We start from the raw sequence: 21,048 nt of genomic DNA on the forward strand, positions 1-21,048 counted from the left end.
TAACGGAGATTGCATCGCTAATGATGCAATTGTGTTTGCCGAAAATGAAAGCGGTTTCGTGTGACGACTTCGCGCGCTTAGCCGGCTCAAACACCTCGGCTTCTATCATCTCCTGTCCATACACCATATAGATCCGACCCCCTTCTCGCAATTCCCCATCAAGAACCAATGAAGCCGAAGGAAAACCGAATGAAAAATTATATGCCCGCTAATTGCATCTGCTTTTGCTTTTACCCTCGCTTTATTAAAAACGAGAAAGGAAAGAGCGAACGAACGGAAGTGGTTGTCAGGGAAAAGAGATGAAGCCGCTCTCGGCGCTTCTCAAACAACCTGCCTTAATGAGCTCTCCATAATTGTTTAATTGGATAAGAAATAGAGTCACGGATGCTTGACACACTTCGCCAGTCTGTCAGCCAAAACAGGATAAAAAAAACAAGGAGTGGAAAGTGGGACCGAGCAATGGGATGGCATCGATGCCAGGCGAACGAGTCGGAGCAGCCACTGACCTACTGGCCTATTGATTTTCCTCCGGCAGACGACACCTCTTGAGCACCTTACCACAATTTGGAAACTGATTTTACCACCCAGCTGAAAGCCAAACCAATTCCTTAACTACGTTCTAGGTAAAAAATATATACTTAAATAGGGAAGTCGCTTTATTTGTTAGCAATAATAAATATTTTTTTTTTTTTTCGGTTCACATTTTGCTTAATTCTACTTTATTTATTGCGTTCAAATCAAGAGTGTGTGGATGTTCAGTCCCTGGTTGTCTGTTTGTGTGCCATGCTTCTTACAACTTACCGGGACTCGAACCCGGACCGGTGGTGATATGATGTTATTGCTGAGAAGTCTCACCCTACTCACTCAGCTACCACCGGCGGCGAGATGACAGCGTCTAGCGATTCACTTAAACCTCACCTACTGGGTTTTGGGAAAACTGCCCCTTTGTTATGATTCCCAAGTCATTATTCTGGGCCAACTACTTTGATTGTTGGCCCTATAGGTATCGATGACACCCAAACGAATCGGAGCAGCCACTGCCCTTCTAGCCAGTTGATTTCCTACAATTTTCAACGGCCTAAGGCAAACGACACCTCTCGAAACCTTTTCCTCTGATTCGGACCTAAATATTTCCATCCAGACTGAATGCTGAACCAATTTAACAACTAGCGGGGATCATGAGGTGAGTTGTAATCGGAATCTTATGCGAGGCACCTAATTACCAATGCATTTTTTTAGTAGGGACAGAGGGCAAATCGGTCCCAATGGGTCTGTGGATCGCAACAATAGGCGAGTAAATATTTCACAGGAGTTCGTTTTAGATAATAAGGAAGTATTTATTTTAGAAGCCAGAGAAGTATCCAAATGCCGCGCTGTCCTTCTCGGGGTCCCGATCTGGTTAGCACCCCGGAGCATCTGCGACCGGGATTTCGTGGGCGGACACATCGATATGATCCCAGCGATTTTGGGCTAACAGGAAATGAGGAATGGCGACATCCACGGATGTTTAGGAATATGACCTGTAAGTATTTGGGCGCTAGTCGCGGCTATTCTTTTTCGAACTTCACGCTCAGGTCAGCATTTTGGATATATTTACTATAATTTATATTTTCTTCAGATTATATAATTTGTCAGTGGTAAAGAAAGTCAGTTAATAGGATTTAAGCAAAGCATGTCTTAAAAAAAACGATTGGATTTGCTTAAAAGTAGTTAGTAGTTGGTCATCCCTGGTCATATAAGTCCTTAGGAATCGCCAACTATTGAGGATATTTTATTCATACATAGAACAATTTCTACGGTTTCTGGAATATTTTTCATTTTGACTTCACAGGAAAAGACTGCTTTATTTTTTATAGCAAATCTCATTGAAAAGTCCACTTCAAAATTCAATTCCATCCAGAATTTATTCATTCCGTTATTTATTCATTGTAAAATGAACCCAAAATGTACCCAAAATATGGAGCTCATAGTGTATGTAAAATAGTAGAAGTAATAATATGAAGGAAGATCATTAAATTAAATATTAATCTTATCTTTAAGCTATAGCATATTTTTGAGACGTAGTGAAATTTTAAATACTCCACTTTGTTTTTGCCCAAGTAAAAGTTTTGACTAAATAAATGTATTGTAATTTATAGATGAAACAGATGCTGCGGCTATGGAAACCTTCCGGCAGGCGCAACCACGTCGTCAACCATATGAAACCGGAATTAACCTGAGCAATTTGCCGGAGTGCCTGGCGGATATGTCGGCACCTAACTTCGATCTCAGCCTGCCATCCCAGATGTCCGATTTGCGGGGAGAGCTACTGGACGATGTTTCTGCTCCTAACATGAGCAATGTCTCAAAAACCACCAGCCACGTGGACAATGTGTATGGCGAGATTCTGGATCGCTTTAAGAGCATTAGGAACGTATTAATAGAGCGAATCAACTCCACGGATCGGAGGATCCCTGCTATCAACAGGTATATAAAATACCATATCCAGATTTAGTAGGATTTTTAATGATTTATCTAATCCACAGACCACGCGTCGTAGGATCTATACTCACCGTGATCCAAGTGGTCATATCACCAGCCACGTTGATGAGACGACCGTTTCGAACACCTCCTCTCTGGATTGCACGCCCGCAGGTGAGGGCGGTGAACCGGGACGTCGTCTTAACTTCTCCTTACCCAACCGATCGGAGAACCTAATGGATGAGTCAATGCCCCCATATCTCGAGGCATCGCTAGAAGTCATGTCCTCTCAGGATATTCTGGATAATGAGACAATGCCGGCGTTCGACTCCCTTGGACCCACTTCGAGAAGTCAGAATATGTCTCATCGTTCCTGCTTGGAGAATGAGACAATGCCGTCGTTTGCCAATATCTCTGGAGCATCCCGAAGACAGCAGACAATGCCCAGCGAATGTCTGGACGATGTGAGCCAGCCTTCTTTCGAAAGGAGTAGATCTCGTAGACAGAGTCCCAGGCGGCAGCAACAGGTATCAATGCCTTCCCAGAACCTTTGGGACATCTCAGCGCCCTCGTTTGGGAACTCAACCAGGGATCCAACTGCCAATGAGTGCCTCGAAGATATTTCAATGCCCGCATTTGAGGGGGTCTCGAATGTTTCCAGGAGCAGAAGTCAGAGCAGAAGTCAAAGGCAGAGATCGAGAAACACTCGCAATATAAGTGACATATCTGCCCCGACTTTTGCCAGTTCAAGACGGGGTCAAACTACCAATGAATGCCTCGATGATATGACCATGCCTTCATATGGCAGAGTATCGAGTTTATCACCGAACCGGAGTCGTCGCCAGTTGCGAAGATCTATGTCAACGCAAAACATTAACGATATATCCGAACCCATGTATGCCAGTTTTTCAAGAGGACCCATGACTAATGAATGCCTAGAGGAAATAACCATGCCATCTTTTGGTGCTGTAACAGATTCTTCCAGGGGAAGAACGTCTAGAAGACCGTCTACGTCATTTGGAATGCCCAGCGAATGTCTGGAGGATATGACAATGCCCTCTCTTGGTGGAGTTTCAAAAGCCTCAAGAAGCAGAAGTCTGGATCGACACATGAGATCAATGCCATCGAGAATGACGAACGAGTGTTTGGATGAGATGACCATGCCATCGTTTGGTGGAGTCTCAGGCTCCTCCAGAAGGCAAATAACCATGCCGAGCGAGTGCCTGGATGAGGTAAGTGCACCATCCTTCGGAAGGAGCAGTTCTAGAGGATCGAGTCGGCGGCAGAGGACCATGTCATCCAAGAATACCCGCGATACATCTGCGCCCTTATTTGCCAACTCCACCAAATATGGAGACACAAATGAGTGCTTGGAGGATGTGTCCATGCCATCTTTCGACGGTATATCGGGATCATCGAGGAGGAAAGGATCCCGGAGACAGCAGATGTCGCTGCCCACGCAAAATATAGGTGACATTTCGGCACCGTCATTCGCGAGCTCGGGACGAGGTAATACGACCAATGAATGCCTGGAGGACATATCGATGCCATCGTTTGGAGCAGTGTCTAAAAATTCCAGGAGTCGTAGTCGAAAGCGGCAACAAAGTTCCAGCCAACGTTCGATGACAAACGAGTGCTTGGATGCTATGACCATGCCTTCGATGGGTGGAGTATCTGCTATGTCCAGAGGGCAAATGACCCTGCCCAGTGAGCGCCTGAACGATGTGAGTGCCCCGTCCTTTGGAAGAAGCTTCTCTCGGGGTGACAGTAGGCGTCAACGAACATTGCCAAGTGCCAGTTCCACCAGATGTCCACCGACGAATGAATTCCTGGAGGATGTAACTATGCCATCGTTTGGTGATGTTTCATCAACATCCAGACGTAGACAGTTGACCATGCCCAGTGAGTGTCTGGAAGACATGAGTGCCCCGTCCTTTGGAGGCGTCTCTGGTCCTTCCAGGAGACAAACCACTGGCCTACCCAACGAGTGCCTTGAGGACATCAGCATGCCCACCTTTGGCAACATTTCTGCTATATCTCAAAGAAGTGATGTCAGTCAGCCTGCACTTGGCAGAGGTAGATCGCTTGGACGGAGTGGGCGACGTAAGCGGAACTTGAGCAGAAGTCAAGCTTCCAATGAATGTTTAGAGGATGTAACAATGCCTTCATTTGGTGGAATATCAGGTGTATCCAGAAGGAAAAGTACCTCCCAGCATCAAAAATCCATGCCACCAGTAAGTGAATTATTAGAAAGGACTAATGAATGTCTAGAGGATGTGACAATGCCTTCCTTTGGAGGAGTATCAGGATCATCCAGAGCAAGAAGTCCACGACAAAGATCAACGCCCTCCAGAAGAGGGCACATGACAAGTGAATGCTTGGACGATGAAACAATGCCATCGTTTGGAGGTGTTTCGCAACATTCAGGTCGAAGGACTCCCAGAAGACAGACTCAAAATATTAGCGGCATATCAGCTCCATCGTTTGCTAGTTCGGGTCCTGGATTTGAAACAAATGAATGCATTGAGGATATATCGATGCCTTCATATGCTGATAATACAAGAGCCTCAAGGGCAAAAAGCTCTACTTCAATGCAAAGGTCGAGACACGGAGTGATGACCAATGAATGTCTGGAGGATGTGACAATGCCATCGTTTGGTCCTGCAAGTCAAAGTACAGGTATTAACGAATGTCTTGAGGACATTTCAATGCCTTCATACAGGGAACATACAGGATCGCTGAGGAGAAGATGTCCCACACCTGTACAAAGCTCAAGACAAGAATGGTTGGATGAAATGACCATGCCCTCGTTCGGTGGTTCAAGGCGTGGACGAACTACGAATGAATGCCTGGAGGACATCTCAATGCCAGCCTATGGAGAAACCACAGGATCGTCCAGAGGAAAAAGCTTTAGACAAGCAACGATGACCAATGAGTGTTTGAATGATATGACCATGCCATCGTTTGCTAGTTCCTACCGAGGACCTGTTACCAATCAATATCTAGAGGACATTTCAATGCCTTCATTTGGAGGAATATCAGGATCTTCCAGGGGGAAAAGCCCAGACCAAGGGGGTCAATAATGCAACCATCCAGACCAGGTACGATAACTAACGAACGTTTGGATGATATGACAATGCCATCCTTTGGTACTTCGAGTCGTGGATATTCTACCAATGAATGCCTAGAGGACGTTTCAATGCCTTCATATGGCGGAAATTCGGGATTGTCTAGAGGCAGGTCTACCACGCCAATGCAAAGATCTAATCAGGGAGCCATGACATCGGAATGCTTAGATGATATGACCATGCCATCTTTTGGCAGCTCAAGTCGAAGACCCGCAACTAATGAATGCCTTGAGGACATTTCAATGCCATCCTATGGAGGCAATTCGGGATTATCTAGAGGAAGAAGCCCGACGCCAATGCAAAGCTTAAGGATGGGAGCGATGACCAATGAATGCTTGGATGACATGACCATGCCATCGTTTGTAGTCCAAGTAGTGGAGCTGCTTATAATTCAGGATCGGCTCGAGGAAGAAGTCCTAAGCTAATTCAAATATTTCAAGGACCGATGACAAACGAATGCTTGGATAACATGACGATGCCATCGTTTGGCAACGTAAGTCGTGGCCCAGCTACAAATGAATGCCTGGAGGACGTTTCAATGCCCTCATATAGAAGAAACACTGCTTCCTTTTCGAGGAGAAGTCCCAGCCCAAGGCAAAGGTCTAGGCAGGAAATGACGACCAACGAATGTTTGGATGACATGACTATGCCCTCGTATGAGGAGGTATTTGGATCATCCAGAAGGCAGATGACCATGCCAAGTGAGTGCTTGGACGACGTAAGTCAACCCTCCTTCGCAAGAAGTACCCATGAGGGAACCAGTCGACGACAGAGAACCTTGGCGTCTCCAAATACTAGTTCAGGAGTAAGAAGCCCTAGGCCACAGCAAATTTCGGTAACGAACGAGTGCCTGGAGGATATGACCATGCCAACATTCGGCGACATCTCTGGGTCATCGCGACGTGGGCAAAGCACCATGAACAGCGTTCGGCTGGAGGACATCAGCATGCCCTCAGGAATATCAAATCGAACTCAGTACAGCGAGTGCGTTGAGGATAACGTGAGTGGAGGACGTGGACGTCGCACCAACGAATGCCTCGAGGATGTGAGTGCTCCCAGTTTTGCCCCGAGAGCAGTCGAATGAACTCAAGACGAATGCCCCATATGACAGACGAGTGTTTGGAGGATGTTTCCATGCCGCAGAATGAATCATTATTCAGAAACGATTCTAAATCAATAGCGCGACGTCCACCAGACATTTCCTATCCCTCGGAAATGTTGGCCAACGAGAGTGCTCCCTCGTATCATTCACGGCGGGATGAAGCAGAGAAGTCGGCCGACTGTTCGTGCTCATCTCCTCCACAGAGCTCCAGAAGTCGTCCCTGGGAAGACGGCAGTGCAGGTCGTTTGGAGGATGTAAGCATGCCCACTTTCGAGAACGTTTCCTATCAACCACGACGCCATCAATTGACCATGCCCTGCGAGAACTTGGACGATAAGACTCAGCCGGACTTCTTTAACTCAACGGCATTGCCCAGCTCTACGAGAGCGGAGAAGGGAAAATCCCCTCGTCAGGAGCAGCAGATAAGCAGCAGCAAGCAACTGGCCGATGAGAGTGCTCCATCTATACTAAAGGACACCACGAAAGGACCTTCAGAAGTAGTCAAGGAAGTTACTGTCCAGAGCTCAACCACCTCAGTGACAAGGATTTTTAATAGTACACCAGAAACAGGTAATAACTCGGGTCAACAAATGATCGAGGACCTCTCGATGCCGCAGTTCGAGACCACGGACTCCAGTACACATCAGGACGCATCCCTTCACGGCTTCCAGTCCATGGAAAACTACAGGCCGTTCGATGAACTTATATATAGCCAGAACTCCGTGGGAAATCAAACGCAGCCTCAGACTCCTCAGCCAGCGAGGGCTCCGAACCGCAGTCGAAGTCTGCGAAGACACCGAGCACACCGAGCACTTCAAATAATCGTGGGGGAACTCCGCCAAGTGCTACCAGGACTCCGGGTCAACCCTGCGATATGGTTACCACCAATTATCCCTACGGGAAACCCCATTGCTTTAGCCGAAAACCCTGTTAGATGGATAACACTCATTTGAGATTTAAATGTAAATTGGTTTTAAAACGGCCTGGTGGTATATTTTATACATTCTTTTGTAGAAAGAAAACAAGATTTTAATAAAATTTGATGAATCCATTTAAACGGTACGCTTACGTAACAATTACATAGCAGATGAAAAATAACCAAATGTCAAGGAGAAACAAACAAATATGAATTATGATTGCGAATTTCCAAAAACCATGTTCAACAATTTACACCATATTGACAATTTCCGCGAAAAAAACAATGCAATTCATTGTAGCAGATAGAAACTGGTACATGCATATATTTCTACAAAATTGGTAACAAATAGGTTCAGGAATCGGGGAGGAAGCTTCCAGCGGAAGCGCGTTCATTGCTTGCTTTTTGCAGCCTTTGGCCTTCTGTTGTTTCCCCCATGCTCATTTCCTTTGTTACCGCTGCCGTTTTTGTTGTTTCTGGCGTTGTTAAGAGGGGAATCTAGGGGCTATATAGGTTAAATAAGGGGTACCTGCATCTGTAGCAGACACCCGACAAGTGTGTCGAGCGACGCGAGCTATTTAAGAACAATTTATTTTTAGCAAGTCAAGCGCCACGAGCGAAAAAACCTGTCGACCCGCTGCATACCCACCCATCAAATTCGTACACAGAAAGAAATTTAAGCAGAAAACAGTCCTTGTTTTTAATTGTTGTTTATTGACAATGAAAAAAGTAAGCTGATATCCAGGAAGCTGGGTAAGTGCGTATAATAAAAATTTAACTAATAATATTGGCGCCCAACGTGGGACGGACCTTTGATGTCAACCGAAAATCCTATTATCTGGTAAGGATAGACATTTTAAGGTGCAATCTTTGCATAATTTTTATATTATGGTAAGGAATTGTTAGACTGATTAAGGATAATTTCAGATACAATTTCTATGAGATGCAAACACAATGGCGATATTTTTTCATCACACATTTTCCAGCCAATTCAAGGGACTATTTTTTCCAGTGTTTATTTGCATAGTATGCCCCCTAAGCTCGTCCGTTCCCTCCATTCCGCTCTTATGACTGCGACGTTGATTTCGGTTTGAAAAATCGAGCGTAGCCCGACAAATGTCGACGAGGTCGGCTAGGAAGGTGCCAGAGGTATGCAAAACAAGAGCGGCAGATGCTTCAGATTGGTTTTCCAATTACTCAACATTTCAATGCAAATAACGCAGGGGCGGGGGCGGAAGGGGGCACACCAGACGGGGTGTGCGAGTGTATAGTCAGGAGAAAGATGGCGACGTAACGGTTAACGCCGCAGTGGGTAACCCGTTGAAGAATTGAATTGGCAACATCGCACACACATTGCCATCCCCATCTCCATTCCTATCGCCATCTCCATCTCCTCTCCATCAACATCTACATCCACATCCACATCCACATCCACATCCACATCCACATCCACATCCAAATCCCCGTTTGTGAACGGCGGTTGAGATTGCGGCTGAGATGCGAGTTGTGGGGGCGGTGACCCGACTCACAGCTGGGGCTAAATATATCTTTCGATTTCTTGTCAGAGATAAAATTTCAATCACGTTTACTTCACTTTCACTTGGCCGTTTTCCTTCCCGTTCCGGTAACCGCCCACTGACCCACTCAATCAGAGCCCGATTCAGCCTGGATCTGGATGTGTTGGCCGAGCGCACAGAAAAGTCTCCGAATTTTTCGTCATGTTTTCCACGGGATGTGAGTTATGGCGGGTCAGATATTCCCAAACTAAAACCTAGGGTATTCGTATTCAATTTTCTGGTTTTTATTTCTCAAATACTGATAGCTTTGTATTTCAGGGTGTTAGCTGATATCGCATAAATACATATATGGCTGTGAGTGATTTAATTAAGGTATGACTTATATAAAAATATTAATAATGTGAAAGTTATACAGGCTAGTCTTCTCTATGTCATGTTAAGGTTGTTACCTATCAGCTAAAGTAAACATGCACATAAATATCTCAATATGATGTTAATGCTTTGAGTTTTACTGTTATATTTGGTCTGATAAATTTTAAAAAAGGAGTTTAGTTTTGTCGACTGACGAACTTAACGAAAACCTTTTCGTTTAGTTAGGATTTTTTTTTGTGGTAATATTTTAGTTAGGAGTTTTCAATCAGATATTTGTTCCGAAAGAGTAGTTCAACAAGCCGAATAAAGCTACCATAGCAATGTGAAATAGGATTAGATAATTTTATCAATTCATTGTATTACCTGTTTATCAATATTTGCTATCTATGCCGAACCAAACTTTTGCATTTCCCCACTGTTAATTTCCTGTGATGACTGACTTTTTAGACAATGCAACCATTTGTCAACACTGAAGTGGGCGCGAAAGTTGGGTGGTGGACCTAAATCTTGATTTTCATTTCCATTTTCCATCATCACGAGGGGACGAAGGGAGGGGGGGGGGGGCGAATGCCTCACACGTAGAAGCCACTTAAAAGTTGAAAATTACAATTTACAGTTTTAGCCCCCCAAAGACTCGTTTACCCATATACAAATACACCACCCGCACACATGCATACATATTTAGTTTATTTTCCCTTTTTTTTAGTTACCATTCAAGTGGCAGTTAAAATGGCTTCAGCCTCAATTGCTGGCATCCTGGTGGCGTTTCGCCGGTTGCATCCACCATTTTACCATTCCGCCATCCGTCCATTCCGCCATTTCAGGACCAGCATCCAACTTCCTATGGCCAACATCCTACATATAACATCCAGCATCCAACGGCCAACCGAGGGCGACCCGCTGCATTAGGAAAGTTGACGCTGTTGATGCTGTGAGCGATTTATTGTTTTTGTGTAGAAAGCGTAAAATGGAACAAATTTCCCCATTCCCCTTCCTCGAAGCCCACACACAGTGATGCCGACGACCCATTTCAAAACAGGACAAATCGAACCGCACAAGATGGCCAAAAAGACATCAAAAGACATCCGGATTTGAATGAAAATGCGGTTGCTTAATCTGATTTTCCAAAAAGGTAATTAATTTTTACTCAGATTAAAAAGCAATTGAAATAAAGAGCTTTTTGTGAGCTTGATTGCAATAACTTTAAAGAATTGAAAGGCTTACCTACGGCTAACAAAATAAAGTGGTATTTTATGTGCATTGTAAACAAATTTCATCTTAGCTATTTCCTATTCTCACCTAACATTTCTGGTCACCTTCAGAATTTTTTTTATTTTACTAATCTAATGTCTTCTTTTAAAACTTTCTTTTAAAAACTTAAAATTTGTATAGTTTTTAGAGTTCAATTGTAAAAGTAATTTTATTTAATTGATTAATTAATGAAGTGTTAAGAAGTTTTAGGATTCTATATTATAATAATTATTTTGTTAAGGTTTCTATACAATAAAATTTGTTTATAGGTAAACAATATTTAAGATCAGTTCCGAATTGTTTTCTTACAATAATATTTAAAAGCTCATTAATGAAAATGGATTTTAAAATAACCTTTGAAGGTGCCTAAAAGAAGGCAACAATATGTTCAGAGTGCGAAATTGCGATGGACTCCAGCCACTTTAACTGCATAGCTTTAGACACCTTTATAAGTGATTTCAAAACCCTGTAGCTTTCGAAAAAACCGTCATCACTCCCCGCACACACGCACACACACAGACTCGAACACCCACCAAGTGTTTGCCTGTAAGTGTGGTTGCATACTTTTAGGCTGCAACTGCAACGGCTGCTCATGGCTTTCGTCCTACCAGCCCCTTGCCAACCCCTTGCCAGCCCCCCTTTCACGACACCCCTTATGCCCAGTCGAGGCTAGGCAGTTAATTGTAATTCTGCAAAAATGCTGTCAAAGTTATGCGAGTGCGAAATGGCCACGGGCCAGGGGCAGCTGGTGGTTTTGGTTTCGGCAGTGGGGGTTGTATGCTGCTTGGAGGGGCCAAAACTGTGATGGAGGGGTGAAAACTATGGGGCTTTTGGACAACGGAACGGCAGTCGACCAAGCCCGCATTCGAGTGGATCGCGCAGTTTGTTTCCAAATCGCATTTTAAAGCCAGTCGGCTGGACTTAAAGCCCGCAGCATCGATTGGCCATGGGCTAGAATTCCGGAAGTGGCCTAAATCTGAACCAGCTGGGTTCGTTAATCGTTTACGGTTTGTCAGCTCGTATTTTTCAACTGTCTGTGCATTCTGCTCTCCTAGAAAGTTTTTCTATATTGTTTTATTTTATTGTGTGCAGATGTTCAATTTGAAAGTATACATTTTGTAAAACAAAGCTGTGAAAGAGTAGATAGTTGCTGTAAATATTTAAATGATATTATTTTCAAAAGCTTTTCAAACGAATTTCAGATTTTTTTTATTATTATTTTGACAATTTTTGGTGTTCACATTTGTATAATAATATCGTCCCTTCAGGATATGCCTGCTTTCATGTCAAAGGTCTCAAATTTTTCGCATTATTTACTTTTTGCCTTCTCTTTATTTGTCAACCCACAGTATTTTTGCCCTGAAAGCGGTTTTATTAAAACTTGATATACCTTTACCTCACTAAAGGTTTTAATTAATTCCATTTGTTGGGGGTTAGCTCTTCATTTATATTTTACACAGAGCTTTGAAGAAATCCAGTTAGTGTTTGATTTCATAGCATATGCTTTGCTTAAATTTTGTTGGAAACTTTCACGAATTCTATTCCTAATTAAATATAGAGCTGCTGTGAATAACTTTGTTACCATTGCAGAGTTTGGTGTATTTGATATACAGGGCCACTGGAAAAGTTATATCTTTCAAAGGGAATAGTTCGCACTGCATTTGTTTGTAATTGGAATAATTAAATGATGTTACATTTCTTTTTTACTATCATAAAAGTGAAAAAAGCACTATCTTTTTTTCTTAAATTGAGATAAATCATAAATCATTTTATAATCACTAACATGTTCTGTCACATCATTTTAAAATTACCAAAAACGTAGGGCTAATCTTAGAGTCTTTTGTGGTTCTCCAAGGATATAAATCCTCACGGAATAATATATAATTTGCCAATATAAAGTGCCCAAATTTCAATTAATTATTTAGCCCACAAAATTCTTGTCTTGGCCCCCTTTTACCCATGACAGAATCCAACTTTTCTTGGGCATACAACCCACTGGCAACCACCCATGATTTATCCGTTGACGTTTGGCGAATTTGGCAAATCAGTGCCGGAACTTTTGCAAATGCTAAAAGCAATATTCACACGCTCATAATTTACAATCGCAAAGTTTCATCTGCCATTTGGTTGGCTTTCCGTATATATGTATGTATATTTTTTACACTTTTTTTGTTCGCCCCCCATACGGGAAGGAAATTATTACTTACATCAAAGATTTGCATACATCGTCTTAGTGGGTTAGGCAATGGGAAATTTGTCCCTGCCAGGAAAAGCAGGGAGGGCGGGAAAATCGAGGGAAAGAATGGGATTGTGCGGCAAGTGAAGGAAGAAGTTAAGTAAAAGAATTCGAAGGGAAAACTTTGCCTTCAATGAAATGAAATAAAATTGCATTACAACGGCACAAACGGGTGGCGAAAGGGGGCTATGAAAGGGGGTTCCTTTGCGACGTGTGCGAAAAACTTTCGCCTTGCTCCCATTTTTTTCCTGCCAATGGGCAAAGTAAAGTCAAGTCAAGTCAATGAACGACACACTCGCACACTCACTTGGACGCACATAAATTTGTTTAACCCGCACATGTGTCAAAGTTCTGAAGCCCCACAACAGCACACACACACCACACACCACTCCCCCAAAAACCCCCAACCCCCAGGCCTTTTTTAACCCAATTTCCGCAATTAAGTTTATATCATTCACCTGAGCTGACTAAATCAGAGCCAAAAGCATAGCCAAGCGAAAGCCAAAGTAAAATTTCCCCGTCCAAGGACGAGATGTGAGTGACAGGTGAACTTTGAGACAACTGAGACTGGGTTTATACGTTTATAGAACGGCTTTGGACATAATTATAGATCTTTGTTGGCAAACTGTAATAGAATACAAAGGGATCTATAATATTGTTAAGGCAATTACTTAATTACTTTGAATTGTTTAATCAGAAATTATCTAATGTGTCCTTCCCCTTTCCAGTTAGGCAATGCGTGAATTCTTCAGACTGGGTAGTGCAAAAATAGAGTGAGTCTTATAAGCTAATGAAAATCGATAAAAAAGTTTGGTTTTGAAAAAGTAGCAGAAAATTTCCGATACTCTTCGTGAATTTTGATGCTGTTTGAATTTTGAAAAGATAATCAATTGAGACACATTAAAATTGACGTATAAACTTGAATGATATGCGTTGATGTCTCTGATTTGGTTGATGATGAAGGTGATGGTTGTATGCCAAAAGCTGCAGCTTGCAAAAAGGGGGAGTCACACAAAAGCGACGGGATTCCCCCATTTTGCGAGTGAGTGAAAGGCTTGGTGTCTGTGATTCCCCTCTCTGTTTGACAATTGCTTCATTAGGGCTCTGTGCGAGTGATGGACATGGATATAATGCAGGCGATACAGGTACTGCAGATACACCTGCAATTGCAGATAAAGAAGTTAGTTGCATATGTGTGGGGAACAAGAAAGTTGGATAGAGAGCAAGCTATAGATTGGGGGATACGGATAAAGCGAAATGAGTTATGCCAATTTGGACAATTTGTCCTTTTAACTTCATGAGCGTGTCTATATGAACTATTGTTCAGCAATAATATATACAACTATTAATCTTTATTTATAAAACCGAAAATGCAATCTTTTCATTTTCGCTAATCTGTGAGTTCCAAGTTAAAATATTAATTACACTTTGTGGGGCAAGGTGAATGCAACTGCCTTTACAGGGACCATATTTATGATCCTGCGGCTCGATAAATTCCCATCGGGGATCGTCCAACAATTGGCAATCTCGAGGAGGGCCAAACTCAAGGACTTTTACGCTCTGGTCGGGACTGGCCAGCGCTATATAGATTGATATAGTGACGCAGCAGACATCGAGAACTGTCTTGGGGTAATAAATGGCAGGACAAGGGAATTTGCCAAGTTAACGAAGCGTTGTGGACGAGGCCAATACACACACACACACAAACACACAGAGAGAAAAAGGATGCGACTTAGGAGGAGAAGAAAGAGACAGAGAGAGGGCTGGAGGAAAAGGGAGAGCTACATTAAATCCATGCTTGTTTGTTTTTGTTATGTACTCGCAAACAAGGACGAGTGCCACATATGCACCTATCTCACATTGTATCTGCTGTGAGTATCTATGTGAGTATCCAAGTGCGTCTGTGTGAGCGGCGCGGCTTTGCGTTAGTGGAAAAATAATTCTAACAGCAACTCAAACAGGCAAACAAACAGGCAAACAAACAAACAAACCAACAGAAAACATGAAAGCGGCGCAAAAACGGAGAAAATAAAAGAAACTGCACGGCGAGCGAAAGAGATGGGGAAACGGAGGGGGAGCGAGAGGGACGGGCAACATTTGATGTTTGTGCTGAACAAACTTTGGCACGAAAACTTGCTCCAAAAGACACCTGAGCAGGCTTTCCCCCAAAATGTCCCATCCTCCATAAATCCAACAAAAAGGCGCAAAACCGCCCAACCACCCAGCCACGCCCATCACCCAACGCCCCCAAAGATCGATCACGTGTTTGAAAAGCGCCGACAGAATACATTCAGAGAAAAACATAGGAATTGTAATTAACTTTAGATTTTTCAAAGCCATCTAAAATCTCTGGTTTATCGAAAAAGTTTATAAAAGGCGACTAAAAGTATGCTATAAAAAATGAGACATAGGTTTTTTTCTAATAGCATACTTTTATACACCTTTGCCTAACATCTAACTAACTTTAACTCTCCAAGGATTTAAAATGGCTTTAAGAAACGTTCCAACTGTAATAATTTTGTGATTTTTTATAGTCATTAAAAATTTCGTGATCATTAAAAAAATAAAAATAAATGTCTAAAAGTATGCTATAAAGCAATTGAAATTTTGTAGTAGCATACTATTATACATCTTTAAAGTGGTTCAATTCTGTACATTCAATGATATGAAATAACTTAATTTTCATAGTCATTAAAAATTTCGTGATCATTGAAAAAATAAAAAAGGTGTATGTATGCTATAAATCAATCGAAATTTTGTAGTAGCATACTATTTTGCATCTTTAAAGTCGCTAAATTCTGCACTTTTAAAGATATGAAATAACTTAATTATACCAATCATTCAAGCAGTAATGTTTTAAATCCAAATATAAATTTTAAGAAACATAAAAATATAAATTAGTTTAGTTCAAGTACATTAATCGTATATTCAGTAAAAATAAAAAAGGGGGCTAGTGTAAAATATTAAATACAGCTCTCTGAAGAAGTAAAAAAAACATGTTTATTTTACTCAACTATTTACCTGGGTAATGTACAAATTTATTGCATACTTTCAGAAACCTTAACCAACGTTTTCAAAGTCCCCCGAGCTTTCAAAAACACCAAGTTTTATTTTACCGTGCAGGAAAGACGTTGGGCGCTTGTGGAGGGACATGTGTTTGCATTCAATTCATTCAAATATATTTTCAGCAATTTTTTCTTGTCATTTCATATGTGATGATGGGTGCTGGGACAACGACTAACCCCTCCATCACCATCCCACCGCATTCTATCTGTTCTTGTGTGTTTTCTCCATTCAATCATTTCATGGACAACATGTAGCCTAGACATCTATTCTGTGTCGTCGTGTGTTTGTTGTCTGGTGATTGACCCACAGGAATGGGAGTTGAAAGGAGCGAAATCCACCTGAGTAGGTTATGCCCCCCTCTCACTCCACCGCACATCCTGTCCCTGTCTTCCGTTGCACAACAAAAGACTTGGCGCCCGATTTTATTAGCATGAGTAGCAGAGCGGCCACATGGAAAAGAATGCTGTCATGTGTCCATGCAGTTTTTTCCTCACTTTTCTTGTCTTATTTTATTTAGAGGTCCTCGAAGTGCCTCGACTTGAGCCCCAGACCATATACCATATACCATGTATCTTATGGATGGGCTGGACGATTGCAGATGCATTTATGAATTGCACATGACTTGTCGAGAGTGGTGCAGAATGGTCGATGGTCTTTCTGGATTGATAGGGCTGCAGATGGATGATGCACATAGGGAAAAGCACTCCGAAGTTGAAATGCCCTTTTATATATATAAATTCCCTTTCCTATACAAAAATCAACCACGACAAATGGCACAAAACTCTCTAAAGCTTTGCACAAAATTAAGCAGGATTAAATACAGTAACTAACATTATATTTACTTTCAATATAGGTCACAATAAAATATTTTTTTAAGCTTTAAAACAATCGCTTAAATATCATGAAGAAAATTACCCCCTTAATTATATTTAAAATAATTATTTTGCTTATGTATCTGAATTTTGGATTTAAAATTGTATACCTACACGTTGCTCTTTACTTTTAAGGCAAAACGACAAGGGTTGGACAAATTTCGGAACTATTTATACTATATTTTTTAAAACCTGCATTTTAAGTGAATTAAGAAAAAAAGTTTTTCATAAGGCTGTGTACTTTTATGTATCGAAATTAAATTAGATTTTATCAAGTACCTTTTGTTGTTGCTCATGCTTGTTATTTTTTTAAACAGGACTTTCAAGTCTTCAATATATTTTGCAACCATGTTTCTTGTGTGTATGTGCTTGAATGGTGGTTTTGGGAAACATAATGCAGTGGTCGTAGTTCCCACAACCTCCCCCGAACCCCTCGTGTTCCCCGGTTTTTGGCTTACCTTTTTGGCTCAATACATTTGGTCTGCTCCAGTTGCCTTATATCCTCATACAGTTCATCGCATAAAGTGTGAAAATGCCAAAAATTGTCGTACGTTGTGGATTTTTTTTTTCAAGGACCAAACAGCGTCCTTGCCCTCGCTTTCGTCCTACAAAAAAATTATTGCAATTTTGTGACTGTGCTACGTGCATTTTAACACCGTTTTTACACCATGGCCGTGGAAGTGTGCGAGTGGAGTGTATGTGCAAGTGGATTTGCTGTTTGTCTTAGTACTTTCCGCACACTGAAAACATTCATAAAGTTGGCTCACGCTTAAGTAAACACGAAAAGTGTAAAATGATTTCATCTGATGATGATTTGGCTTTGGGAATTGCACGCTCCATTGCGTCACTTACGAGTCCTACGCTGGTGTAAGTGTGCGGCATGCAATTATGTATTATTACACACACCACCCACAAAAACACACCCACCCACGCAGACACCCAAATGTATTTGCACAATGTAGAGCAAACAAGCTGGGAGACATTTGCATATAATAAACCAAAATTCCATTTGTTTATAGTGGATGCTCTCTAAAGTGGAGCAGCGGAGATTATTTTACAGTGGTACTTCTTGGCTGTATACTTTCGTGCACTTAGTTAAAAATTACGACATAATTCATTTTGTTCATAAAGTGAACACATGGGAAACGGTTTAAAACCATTTAATATGTGGCTTAAAAGTATGCAGTGAAATACGTTAAATTACAAATTATTCTAGCATACTTTCAGGCAACTTTAACAGTGATAACCTTCAACAAATTTAAATAAGCTTTAAACATTAAAATAACATAAATAAAGTGGTTTTAAGCCACTTTATATGTAATTGAAATTATGCAGTGATAAATATGAAATTACAATATATTGTAGCATACTTTTGAGCACACTCTGCAAACCTGTGACAATCTACAGGTACAATTTTTCATTTGATATCCAATTTTAATTCTTTAATTTAATATTATGGTTTTTTTTTGTAGACCACTCTGTTTTTCAAGTTGACAAGATATTTTATGCATATTTTTTGCAAGCTGCAGTCGTTTAAAAAGTTTGCCTTACATGATATGACGCGGAAGCGGCCCTCGGGCATTTCGAACTGTCAACAAAATGCATTCAATTGGATGCATTTCCTCCGATCGGCCAAATCCAATTTGACCAATTCGCTTTCAGTTTTTAATTGAAAAATATGTTTGCTTACTCGTGCGTTTGTGTGGAAATCCTGGATAGAGCCAGCCGAAAACCACATTAATATGGCACATTATCGGACTGATTTACCATTTGCTTGTTTTTCCGGGGCCTAGACAAAGTGGCATTTGGGGCATTAGCCTAATGCCATCACAAATCCACCTAGAAAAACGAACTGTTTATGCCCGCGAATCCCCCAAGATGATAAGACACAGCAGATGTAAAAGAAAGTCGTAGGACTCGTCGCTAGGGAACCCACAAAAAGGAAGGACGATGTTGTAAAGACTCTTCTCAGAATTTTCCTTTATTTTATAGCTTGATAGGGACTCCTTGTCAACATTAATAGCTTTATTCATTGTTCTGTGCTTGTTGTGAAAACTCCCTTGAAGTTTTACCTTTCCATTTATATTTATATATTTTTTGCAACATTAAGCGGATTCTGTTTTTGTATTTTGTGGCAATGATATATCTTGTAGTATCTATAAAACTGAACCCATATTAAAGTTGTGTTACTTGAAATCTAAATATTTTAAGCTATATAGAAGATTATAATTGGCTTTAAAATAATACATTATATATTTCCGAAGAAAATCACTTTCATTATGGTCTTTAAATATTAAATTAAAACGTTTAAGATTATAGATTCGGGCTTAACAAATTTTTGTTAAAGAATCTTAGTTATATTTCCTTCTTTTATAAACGTAAGGGGCTTAATCAATAAACCGTTTAAGCTTCATTCAGGAGAATACTAAATAAGCCAGTAAATAAATCAGGGATAATCTCTTAAATCGCCTTGCAAGGGTATCCTGGCGAAAAGCCTAAGAGTAGGCAATGTTTTTGATAAGATCAACTTGGAGGCACTCTGCGTGTTTTAATGTGGAGTTCTTGGGGGACTGGGGGTATTGGGTGGCATGGGGGTGTGAACACACACTTGTTGAGGATGTAACTACATACACACACACACACACAACCTATGACACACACATTAGGATTTACCTACCAACACACACGCACTCCGTTAAGGGCGTGCTAAAAAAGTTTTCATAATTGACGACAAGCTCTCCGATCCCCTGGCCCCATCTGCATACCCCATTTCTCCACTTTCACCCGGTGCACCCACTTTCATGGCGATGATGATGATGGGCAAATATTTTACGTCATTAATTAGCGCATGGCAGCGCGCTTGAAACTATTACGTAATGCGATAACACCAGCAGCAAAAACGCCGACAGCATAAACTATTATGTGCAAAATTTTTAATGACGTTAGGGGTGGGCTTACAAAAGGATGCCAGAATACAAAAAAAAAAACAAAAAGAACATTGTTCAAGGCATTTGCATTCTTCGGCTCTTTTCCCCGCTTTCACGTATACCCTTTAAGGTGGCTATAAATTACATACAAGAAAGTTCAATAATATAGGTGCCACGTGTACTTAGATTCTTTTTTAAGGTTTTCTATATTAATAAATTATACTCTAATTATATACATTTTTAAGCACTTTAAATTGGTACTCTGGGTAGGAAACTCCACTTTGAAAATGGGTTTTGTGTTATAGTAATATTTCATAGTTAATGGAGGTTATTGAAAAGAATCCCTTGTTTTAAAAACCTATGGGCGTCTAAAGTAGACAATGATATATTTAAATTCCAAGTATCCAATGGTTTTACTTCAAAAAATCGTCAATATTTTCTGTTTCTGCTATAGCATACTTTTTGACACCTCCAAAATAGATTTTATAACAACCAATAGGTTTATTCGTAGCTTTTAACTTTAATCAGTTAATTTTTGAGAAACATTTACTTTTATCTTTTTACATATTTGTTTTAATATTTACTTAATTGCCAAGAGTGATTTCAATGTCGGTTTTCGAATTAGCTTTCTCCAGTTTTTCGGTTTCTTCGCTGTTATTTTTGATGCCCTTATAATTAAATTATTTAGTGCAAATTTGTGCACAGTTGTTGTCTCTCCCACACACACTCTCTCACTCACACACACACAGGCAAAGAAGGATACACTCACGCACACATTAGATATGTTATGATTACGATAGCGCCGTCTTGCTCCCCCGCACATCCGCTCAATGCGGCCCTCCCCCTCGCACACTGCTCCAGTTCATCTCTCACTTGCAGGATAATGAGAATTTAAATCGCAATAAAGTGGCGCTGCAAAAGAGGGAGAAGTAACAAGCTAAAATAAATGTTTAGTTGAATTCTGGGTCGGGTAGGTTGGATTAAAAGATCCCAATCCCCACACACAACACACCACCCACCTCCCAAAAAGGGGCAATCATAAACGGGTCCAGTGGGGGCGTGGCGGCAGCAGACAGTGAAAGTGTTGCCGACTTAGGGACCGTCTGCAACCGAAGTATCTGCTAGTATCTGTATCTGTATCTGTATCTACATATCTCTGAATCAACAGAAGTGGTCACAAAAATATGTAAGTTTTGCGAAA

General features: G+C 41.2%; 1 protein-coding gene across 1 annotated transcript; it reads left to right on the plus strand.

Moving 5' to 3' along the window:
- Positions 1 to 1,060: 1,060 nt before the first annotated feature.
- Positions 1,061 to 7,747, plus strand: LOC119562270 (serine/arginine repetitive matrix protein 2-like). Its single transcript, XM_037875444.1, is given in 10 exon segments — positions 1,061 to 1,183; positions 1,240 to 1,290; positions 1,347 to 1,522; positions 2,139 to 2,405; positions 2,408 to 2,466; positions 2,526 to 5,507; positions 5,510 to 5,948; positions 5,951 to 6,657; positions 6,660 to 7,479; positions 7,482 to 7,747. Coding segments are annotated over 10 exon segments (5,649 nt in total). The 5' UTR covers positions 1,061 to 1,178; the 3' UTR covers positions 7,625 to 7,747.
- Positions 7,748 to 21,048: the final 13,301 nt, after the last annotated feature.

Source organism: Drosophila subpulchrella, unplaced genomic scaffold, assembly GCF_014743375.2.
Source record: "Drosophila subpulchrella strain 33 F10 #4 breed RU33 unplaced genomic scaffold, RU_Dsub_v1.1 Primary Assembly Seq411, whole genome shotgun sequence".
NCBI lineage: Eukaryota > Metazoa > Arthropoda > Insecta > Diptera > Drosophilidae > Drosophila > Drosophila subpulchrella.